The sequence below is a fragment of the Chiloscyllium plagiosum genome, chromosome 7 (genome assembly GCF_004010195.1).
Source record: "Chiloscyllium plagiosum isolate BGI_BamShark_2017 chromosome 7, ASM401019v2, whole genome shotgun sequence".
In the NCBI taxonomy this organism is placed as follows: domain Eukaryota; kingdom Metazoa; phylum Chordata; class Chondrichthyes; order Orectolobiformes; family Hemiscylliidae; genus Chiloscyllium; species Chiloscyllium plagiosum.
In genome coordinates this window covers 105,582,438-105,593,227 of record NC_057716.1, presented here as the reverse complement: position 1 = coordinate 105,593,227, position 10,790 = coordinate 105,582,438, and the positions used below count along the sequence as shown (strand labels likewise).

The 10,790-nt window shown below is 42.6% G+C and overlaps 1 protein-coding gene across 2 annotated transcripts in view; it reads left to right on the top strand.

Moving 5' to 3' along the window:
• The window catches only part of vil1 (villin 1), a 71,433-nt gene extending 62,936 nt beyond the window's left edge, over positions 1 to 8,497 (top strand). For both annotated transcript variants that reach the window (XM_043694349.1, XM_043694350.1), the window contains exons 15-20: positions 978 to 1,123; positions 2,750 to 2,894; positions 4,417 to 4,605; positions 6,392 to 6,457; positions 7,363 to 7,503; positions 7,982 to 8,497. In XM_043694349.1, coding sequence (XP_043550284.1) covers positions 978 to 1,123; positions 2,750 to 2,894; positions 4,417 to 4,605; positions 6,392 to 6,457; positions 7,363 to 7,503; positions 7,982 to 8,095 — 801 coding nt within the window. In that variant the 3' untranslated portion in view covers positions 8,096 to 8,497. The remainder of the gene's footprint in view (positions 1 to 977; positions 1,124 to 2,749; positions 2,895 to 4,416; positions 4,606 to 6,391; positions 6,458 to 7,362; positions 7,504 to 7,981) is intronic.
• Positions 8,498 to 10,790: the final 2,293 nt, after the last annotated feature.

Here is a 10,790-nt window from a genome sequence, read left to right as displayed (position 1 = left end):
TGCAATTCTGGTCTCCTTCCTATCGGAAAGATGTTGTGTAACTTGAAAGGGTTCAGAAAAGATTTACAAGGATGTTGCCAGGGTTGGAGGATTTGAGCTATAGGGAGAGGCTGAACAGGCTGGTGCTGTTTTCCCTGGAGGCTGAAGGTTGACCTTATAGAGGTTTACAAAATTCTGAGGGGCATGGATAGGGTCAATAGACAAAGTCATGGGGTGGGGGAGTCCAGAACTCAAGGGCATAGGTTTAGGGTGAGAGGGGAAAGATATAAAAGAGGCCTATGGGGCAACTTTTTCTCAGAGGGTGGTACGTTTATGGAATGAGCTGCCAGGTGGAGGCTGGTACAATTATAACATTTTAAAAGACATTTGGATGGGTAGATGAATAGAAAGGGTTTGGAGGGATATGGGCCGGGTGCTGGCAGGTGGGACTAGATTGGGTTGGGATATCTGGTTGGCATGGTCGGGTTGGACCGAAGGGTCTGTTTCCATGCTGTACATCTCTTTGACTCTATAAAATGTTCCTTTCAATAGTCTTGATCCAAAGACTATAAGGCGTCTCTTTCAAAATTCAGTGCAATTATTTGCAAAATTAAAGCAAAAAGCTTAGTAAATTGGCTGCTCATATAGAAATTTAAAAAAAAGTAGGAGTGTTAAAGGTTCTCTTTCCTCTGAACTGGCTCCCTTAGAGCCAGCCCTCAGTGTCATGTACTATGCACGTGTAAATAAAGGGTGACTCCGTGATGGTATACAGTCCTCTCTGGCGTTATTTCAATGTTCAAGACACCTATTGATAGATTTCCAAAGGCTGGTGTAAGAAAGTGGCATAGAGGTGAATGCTTAGCCATGATATAATTGAATGGTGGAGCAGTTTCAAAAGGCTGAATGCCTCTGTGCTCCTATGTTCCAAAAAGGAGGGAGAAGGAAGGAAAAATGTTGCATATATGCTCTTTGTGACTCTTATGTTGCTTCCATTGTAGGGATGCAGTGGTGATGAGAGAGAAATGGCCAAGAATGTGGCTGACATTATCTCCAGGAGGGACAAGCAGAATGTGTGTGAAGGCCATGAACCGGCTGATTTCTGGGTATCCCTTGGAGGCAAAGCACCGTATGCCAACAGCAAAAGGTATGCTCCCCTGCTGAAGGATCATAATTGGCAAGTGGTTCCTTAGGAGAAAGTGAGGACTGCAGATGCATGAGATCAGAATTGAGAGTGTGGTGCTGGAAAAGCACAACAGGTCAGATAGCATCCAAGGAGCAAGAGAATTAATGTTTCAGGCGTAAGTCTTTCATCGGGAATCAGTGGTTCCCGAGGAATAGCGCTTTATGGTTTCATGAATCCTGCTCTTTGTGTGTATTCACTCTCTCACTTATGTGCATTTCACTCAGAACAGTACAGCCCTTTGGCTCATCAAGCCTGTGCTGAGCCATGACACTTTTCTAAACTAAAAACATTCTTCCTCTACCACAAATATCTCTTCATTCCCTGCTAATTCAGGAGCTTTGGAGACTTAGGGGTGACTTTATAGCATTTTATAAAATCATGAGAGGCATAGATAAGGTGAATAGCCAAGGTCTTTCAACCAGAGAAGGGGAGTCTAGAACTAGAGGGCATAGGTTTAGGGTGAGAGGGGAAAGATTTTAAAGGGACCTTAGGGGCAACGTTTTCACACACGGTGGTGTATGAATGGAATGAGTTGCCAGAGGAAGTGGATGAGGCTGGTATAAATACATCATTTAAAAGGCATCTTGATGGGTATATGAATAGGAAGGGTTTAGAGGGATATAGGCCAAGTGCTGGCAAATGGGACTACATTAATTTAGGATATCTGGTTGGCATGGATGAGTTGGACTGATGGGTCTGTTTCCATGCTGTAGATCTCTATAAAGAATCTGCTTAAACGTTGCTAATGTATCTGTCTCCGACACCTCTTCTGGCAGCACATTCCAAGACATTACCTGTGTTTTAACAACAAAACTTGCCTCTCATATTTCCATTAAACCATTTCCCTTTACCTTTGATATGATTAGATTAGATTACTTAGTGTGGAAACAGGCCCTTCGGCCCAACAAGTCCACACCGACCTGCCGAAGCGCAACCCACCCAGACCCATTCCCTTACATTTATCCCTTCACCTAACACTACGGGCAATTTAGCGTGGCCAATTCACTTAACCTGCACATTTTTGGACTGTGGGAGGAAACCGGAGGAAGCCCATGCAGACACACTGGGAGAATGTGCAAACTTCACACAGTCAGTCGCCTGAGGCAGGAACTGAACCCGGGTCTCTGGCGCTGTGAGGCAGCAGTGCTAACCACTGTGCCACAGTGCTGCCCACTTTTATGTTCCCCCAATAATTGACATTTCTACCCTGGGAAAAGACTCTGAATATCCACTCTGTCCATGCCTCTTAAATTTGTAAACTTCTATCAAGTCACCCTTCAGTCTCTGACATTCAAGTGAAATCAAATCAAGTTTGTCCAAGCTCTCCTCCTAACTATGGAAGTCCAAAAGTATGTTTTGTCCCAACCTGGGTTTTCGAGACTGTGTGTGATTATTTATCTTGCTATGTTTAGGATGTGGAAGATCATGCAGCTAAGGTCAGTGAACGAAGTTGTTGATCATACATGATTTCACTGGCGCATGCCTGCGGGGCTGAATGGCCTGCTCCTGTTCCTTTGACGGTGGGCGGAATGTAGAGCAATGGCGTTGTGCTGTAACGGTGGTGATGAGTAACTCTCTCTTTTTCAGTTTACAGCATGAACATCAGGCTATTGTCCCACGTCTGTTTGAATGCTCCAATCAAACCGGACGTTTCATTGCCACAGAGATCACAGACTTTGCCCAGGACGACCTTGATGATGATGATGTTATGCTTTTGGACACCTGGGAACAGGTTTGTGGAAAGAATAATTCAAGTATCATGCATCAGACCTGTGTTCTATAATCCACTGTGCAATCAGAATAGGTCCCAGGTCCTGAATCAGTCCTGGAGTTTGCTGAATATAGAGTAACAGTAGACCCTGTGGTCATCCAACAGTAAAAATGCAACATGTGCTGGAATTCCATGTCCTATTGCTTAACGAGAGATCAACGGAGATTGTTCAGGGAGTATGGTTGTGTTGAGAAAGTGGGTAGGGTAGTTGAAGGTGCAGATTGGCTATGATCCCAGGGATTGGCAGAATAGGTTGGGACAGACTGGCCTCTATCAATAACATGCACCTTCCAATATGCTTCAGAAGAAGGTAAAGGTGGGGGTCACTGTTTTTAAGGTGGAGGTAGATTATTTCTCATCAAGAGTGGGGAATCAAAGGTTATTGTGGGGTAGATGGGAATGTGAAATTCAGTATACAAACAGATCAGCCATGGTCTTATTGAATGACAGGGCAGGCCCAAAGGGCAGAATAGTCTGTCAGCTCCTAATTTGTATATGATGCATAGTCAATCTTTCTGGGGTGGAGATAAGGAATTTGGCACTATTTAGTCTGATTTACTTCATGCTGCACATGGTCCTTCTCCGGATGTTCTTAAGAAGGGTCACTGGACCCAAAATGTTAACGCTGTCTTTTCTCTCCACAGATGATACCGGACCTCCTGAGGTTCTCCAGTAACTTCTGGTTTTGTTTCAGATCTTCAGAATCTGCAATACTTTGTTTCATTGACAGGGCTGGATGAACCAATGCAATGTGCCAAGTAGAATTGACAGGCCCAGGAATAAGTGTCGAGATTAGAGTGGTGCTGGAAAAGCGCAGCAGGTCAGGCAGCATCCGAGGAGCAGGAAAAATCGACGTTTGAGGCAAAAGCCCTTCAGGGAATAAGTCAATTGATCCAACTGGTTCATGCCAATGATCATGATCCACGTTCGCCACCTACCATCATTCCCATCTCATCTGATCACCTCGTTCTAAATTCCTTTCTCCCTCATACTCTCATCTCCCCTTAAATACATCGACCCTGTGGGAGCAAGTTGCATGTTCTCTGGGTAACGATTTTCTCATTAATCCAATAGGAAATTGATCAGTGACTACACCATTTAACTCGCCCCTAGTTTTGAACTGACCCACCACTTCCCCACTCAAAGCAAAATACTGTGCTGAAAATCTGAAATTCAAAAAAAAACATATCTGTGGGGAGAGAGACCGTTTAATGTTTCAAGTCCAATATGTCTCCTTACTTTCTTTTTTTTTGGGAGTCACCACAGATGCTGCCAGATCTGCTAAATTTCTCCAACATTTAGTTTTTTTTTTATTTAACATCGTGCTTATCTCAATCCTGTCGGACCCCTTTGCAATGTTATGCACCTCTCTAGGAACATTTCTCTCCAGGCAAGAGGCCCAGGTTCATCCAATGAGTTGGTGCTTGGAAGTTAAATGTGCTCTCTCTCTCTCTTTCTCTTTCTCTCTCTCTCCAAATGCCAGATTTTCCTATGGATTGGTAATGGAGCCAATGAAAAGGAGAAGAAGGATTCTATTGTCACAGCACAAGAGTACCTCAACACCCACCCAACCAAGCGTGACTCCAGCACTCCAATTGTGATTGTCAAGCAAGGTTTTGAGCCCCCAACTTTCACTGGTTGGTTCATGGCCTGGGACCAATATCTGTGGAATGTAAGTGGGTGGGGTCCAACGTGTGTTCACATGACACTTCACTTCCCCAGCTAGGTCAGCTTGCACCTAAAAACAAAAGTGTTTAACGTACAACGCACAGTTAGGAAGGCAAATTGTATGTTCGTCTTTGTGTTTTGTGATCACAGCTGAAGGGACTGCTAGACCAGTCAGAATAAAATCTGGCTTGTTTGTGCTTCTCTTTGAAAGATTAGTTAATGATAGTCAGTCTTCAAAAGATATTCACTTAAGGCTGCATATTTTAACAACAGGACAGAAGATTTTCAAATAACAGGAATAAAAGCAAAGTAATCTAAGTATAGAATGATATTAGAACACACCTCAACACAAAGTTTTATAGAGTCATAGAGATGTACAGCACGGAAACAGACCCTTTGGTCAAAGTTGTCCATGCTGACCAGATATCCCAACCCAATCTAGTCCAATTTGCCAGCATTTAGCCCATATCCCTCCAAACCCTCCTTATTCATAATGCCTTTTAAATGCTGTAATAGTACCAGCCTTCACCACTTCCTCTGACAGCTCAATCCATGCACTACCCTCTGCATGAAAAAGTTGCCCCTTAGGTCTCTTTTATATCTTTCCCCTCTCACCCTAAACCTATGCCCTCTAATTCTGGACACCCCCACTCCAGAGAAGAGACCTTCTCTAGTTATCGTATCCATGCCCCTCAAAATTTTGTAAATCTCTATAAGGTCTTCCCTCAGCCTCTGATGCTCCAGGGAAAACAGTCCCAGCATATTCAGCCTCTTCCCTATAGCTCAAATCCTCCAACCCTGGAAACATCCTTGTAAATCTTTTCTGAACCCTTTCAAGTTTCAGAACATCTTTCTAATAGGAAGGAGACCAGAATTGTACGAAATATTCCAAAAGTGGCCTAACCAATTCCCGTACAGCTGCAACATGACCCCCAACTCCTACACTCAATGCTCTGACCAATAAAAGAAAGCATACCAAATGCCGCCTTCACTACCCTATCTACCTGTAATCATGTTCCTTACACTATCTTTCATAGAAATTTAAATCCAGAGAAATTTCAGTTTCTATCTCAACTCTTTTTTTGTTTTGGCTGAATGACCTCTTCCTGTGATGAAGATGCAATGAAACTTCTTTACTGAGTGCCAAAGCAGCCAACCAAATTCTGGGAGGATGCAATGAAAGGAAAGCACTTGCATTTCTATTGTAATGTTTATAACCTCAGATTGTCCTGAAGCAGTTCAGTCATTTCGGGCTTTGGTTCCTTGGAGCGTAGTCCCGACAAAGAAGGGGCATTACATTGGTAACATCACTGGACTAGTCATCCACAATCCCATTCTAATGTTCTGGGAACAAGAATTTAAAACCAGCCATGGCAGATTAAGAAATTTAAATTCAAGTTTTAAAAATCTGGAATTAAAGACATTGTGTAATAATGATTGTGAAATTGTTGTAAAAAATTCTATTTGCTCACAAATATCTCTTTCAAGGGAGGAAATCTGCTATCCTTACCTGGTCTGGCCTTTGTGTGACTTGACCTGCAGCAATTATTGCCCAGGAGGCAATGAAATGCATCCGAGCTAGTGAGACCCACAGAATTTAACTTTGGGGGACAAAAAACCTTAGGAGAAATCCCCTGCTCTTATTTTAAACCATGGCCTACAGGCCTTGGTTTAATATCACTGTGGAAAGACAGCATCTTCGACAGTGTGGTACTCCCTCAGGAAAGCAATGAGACTGCTGTGTGGGATCTGGACACCTAATGATTTTGTTTCTTTTTAAATTCTTCAAGGATGGAAAATATGAAGACTTGAAAGTGGAGTTTGATAATTCTCAAGTTGTTGATGAACTTATCAAAGTAAGCAAGGCTTTCACTGGAAACCATAAGCTGGTGGGGGTTCTGTCTGCTGTATAACATGACAATTTTGAATTTGAATGTTTATATAAGGAGCCCTTTGCTCTAACTTCTGGCAAACACTCAGCAGCACCGATAGATGGAGAGAATGTTTTGACTCCTTTCAGAGGATGTTAGGGTGAGGGTACAGAGATTTTCTGTGAAGGGTCTCATCTGCCTGATACTATTCCAGATGAGAGGCTGCAAAGGATGGGGTTGCTCTTTGAGGACAGAGGGGTAAGAGGAGATCTGAGAGGTTGAAAATCACGAAAGAGTGAGTTTGCAGTTACAGAAGGGTCAGACTTGGAAGGAAAGACTAACAGGGCAACATGGAAAAAGCAGGCACAGGATATGAATTGGATAGCTCTTTCCAAGCGCAGCCTAGGAACAATGGGATGAATAGCTTCCTTTCTCTGAGATTACAATTCTGGCTGGATTGCAACCTGTTGCTCTTACTTTGTGCTTACAGGAAAGGATGGGGTAATGATCGATTCAGTGGACTAGAGGGTCTGGCTGAATCGCTGGGGACCCAGCTTGGGAACTGGGTGGAACCTGTGTTTAGTTCATAAATATGGGATATTGAGAGAGCTGCCATCATTGGGACTATGGCAACTATAATTGATTATTGTAAAAACCCATCTGGTTCACTAACGGGGGAGTAGATAGGAATGTGGAGTAATCCGATCAGTCAAGATCTTGCTGAATGGAAATATGGGCTTGTGGGGCCAAATGGCCTACTTGTGCTCCCAATTTGTATGTTTGCATGTTACGCTGCCCACTAAGCTACAATTACAACGGTTTTTCTTAATATCCGATCATTTCTATTTAAAACCATTTTTGTTTTCTGTCTCTCTTCTCCCCGTTTTCAGGATATGAAGTCAGTCCAAATTTCTCTGAGTTACAACAATGCATCATCAGTTAGAGAACCTCTCAAGACTTACCCAGCAGAGCAACTGATTAATAAGTTGCCTGAGGAACTGCCCCCAGGAGTGGATTCTACACGGAAGGAGGTGAGTCATGGAAAATTGATGGGTTTTATCCTCATCGTAGAGTGACCAAGTAGCATGTGCATACTCACTGGCACTGCTGATTCTGATGCAAGCATTGAGGTGATGTAGAAGAGCTTGCAGAAAGGAAATGGGGACTAGTTAGAAACATTGGGTTTTGCAGCCTGTGCTTGTAGCTGTTTCTAGTGGAAGATTTGACATGATATGTGACGTTCATCTGCCCCATGTCACCTTTCCTACCCACCGCAACCACCCTGTGACATTTGTCATCTAAATCCACCCAGGTGGACACGTCTTTCTGTTTTTCACCACCTTTGCACTGGCTGATTAGCTCAGTTGGCAGGGTGTTTGGTTTGCAATGTACAGAGGAGCAAACCAAGTGCAGGTTCAAATCCCATACCAGCTGATGTTGAGTTTTTCAGACTTGCCTTGGGTATAATGAGATATTGCTAAGATCTTATCTTTTCCATTTGTCACACAGGAGTACCTCTCAAATGAAGATTTCCTGATCGTTTTCAATATGTCAAGAATAAAATTTGATGCAATGCCAGAGTGGAAACAGAGGAACTTGAAGAAAGAAAAGGGTTTGTTTTAGAGACATAAACCGAATGATGCGGCTCTATTTAAAAAAAAAAATTGTATTAATTCCAAATGGTGTTTGACTTGACTTAAATCTGTTTGGAAAGAGCCATTGACTTTTATTTAAAACATAGCCTGCCACAAATCATTTTAATGCTTGTCTAGGTTGCTGTGTGAGAACATGTAGATCAGCTGATTTTTGTTTTCCCTCCAGTGCTGAATTACTGTAAACTATTTTGTTCCTGAAGTAGCTTTCCATTTCAGTTGAGATGTGACAACTGCAGTTCCAAACTCAGGAGGCTCTCTAGCGACATCTACTGCAGAATCCCCATTCTCCTACCAACAGAAAAATAAACAAAACCATAGTTTGAGAGATTCGGAGATGCCGGTGTTGGACTGGGGTGTACAAAGTTAAAAATCACACAACACCAGGTTATGGTCCAACAGGTTTAATTGGAAGCACACTAGCTTTCGGAGCGACGCTCCTTCATCAGATGATTGTCACTTGATGAAGGAGCGTCGCTCCGAAAGCTAGTGTGCTTCCAATTAAACCTGTTGAACTATAACCTGGTGTTGTGTGATTTTTAACATAGTTTGAGAGGTTACCTTTAAAACCTACTGCTTTGAAGAGAGCAGTACTGTGCTGTACAGAAAGATCAAAACTTCTTGAGACAGGTTTTCCCAGTGTTCTAAGGACATATTAGAAATAACTTATAGGTTCTTTTTTTAAGTTTGTTTGTTTAAATTCTGCATAACCGTCTATTCTGGATGAACTGTGAGACACCTTACAATTAGGTCTTGGCTTGACCTGCTGTGGAATTGTCTTTTTTTTAAAAAAAAAAGTGGCTGTTTCAGGAGCACGTTGCTAAAATAGCACTCACTTTGAATGTCATTACTGACAAAATGCCACTTGCTGCTGCTTTTTCTCTCTTCCCCACCCAGTCTTGAAGCCGTGTTGGAAATTTGAAAACAGTACAAAATTAACGAGACATAACACTGCATGTTTCCTGCATCTTGTTGAATAAAGCAGCAAGGCAGCTAATTCCTTGGATTAGTTTTTGCATGGGTTCAAATCCCAGAGTAGCTCACTTTCCGGATGTTTTTCCCACCTTCCCACCTCAAAAACATGGCCAGCTTCATTCTCTAAATCTCCTCTACTTTGCCTGTTTATAAAACCCAGAGTGTGTTAAAAATTTCTGTCAATAACAAGAATTGACATGGAGGCCAACATTTCAGTTCTATGAATGAGGCGGGGTGAGCGGGGATGTGTCTGAATAGCACTGCACAAACCACTGGTGATATGGGTGTCAATTCATTTCAACTTCCAAATATGCACGAGATGTATTCACATGAATTGTCCACAAAAATAAAAATGAAATGGTTCCTGCAATGTGTTCTTTGCTTTTTTTTTAAGATAGGAAGAGGGGCCTAAATTGCATCATTGGGTGGCGTGGTGGCTCAGTGGTTAGCACTGCTGCCTCTCTGTGTCAGGGACCTGGGTTCGATTCCAGCCTTGGGCGACTGTCTGTGTGGAGTTCGCACATTCTCCCTGTGTCTGTGTGGGGTTCCTTTGGGTGCTCTGGTTTCCTCTCTCAGTCCAAAGATGTGCAGGTTAGGTGAACTGGCCATGCTAAATTGCCCATAATGTTGTCTAGGTTAGGAGCATTAGGGGAAATGTAAACTAGTAGGGTAGGGGAATGGGTCTGGATGAGATATTCCTCGGAGGGTCGGTGTGGACTTTTTGGGCCAAATGGCCTGTTTCTACACTTGGGATTCTATTACCGAGGGGGTGGTTGGACTATAGGGATCCCTGATTCATGTATGTCCAACTTACAAACACCATCTCATGCAGGGTTGTAATTTTAAAGACTCAACATGGTTATATTTCTCATTTTTAAATGTTCCCCTGACTTGAACACAAATCGACTTGCAAGCAGGCTCCAGAGCAAAACCTGGAACTCCTTGTGTAGAAATGGTGCTTAATGAAAATGCAGATGAGTCCGGGGAGGGGGGGTAGTATGCTGTGATGTGACTGTGACCTCAGAAATTATTGAAGGTTGGAACTCAGAGCAGGTAGCTCTGTGACCTTTATCCTTGCTGATAGATTGTGAATAAAGTTTAATAGGAACCATGACTTGTGGCCTGATCTTGTTTGAAGAGCCTAAACTAAAATGTGAGCAACTATTAGGGTGTTGATGTCTATTCAATACCCCTTTCTGCAGCAATGACTGCTATTGTACAGCAAAAAATATTTATTTCCACTCATTCATTCATGTACTGTAGGTGTTGCTGGACTTTCACTTTCCTGCATTTTCCTGTAACTTGTTGATTCCCTTACTGATTTAAAAACTGTCTGTCACAGCCCTGAATATGACTCATCCCTGACAACACTGTGGTAAAGAGGATGAGTTCAAAACTCAGTTTGAGAAACTGAATTTAGTTTCCTCAAAAGAAAATCTGAAGATAGAAAGCCGGTGTTCGTGTAAGTTGTCATGAATCTATTTTGATGGCACTGGAGCCTAAAGGGACTCCCAATGAGGGGATGGAGACTTTCTTGCATGGTGCCCTGACTTGTATTGACTTTAGATCACTTCACAAAGCAGTTAGGAATAATGAGCCTTTTTTTTTGTCTCAACCACCTACCAGCAGAAGCATCCAGAATCAACAATACAATCCCAACATTCTGATAAAAGGAGAAATAATTTTAGACT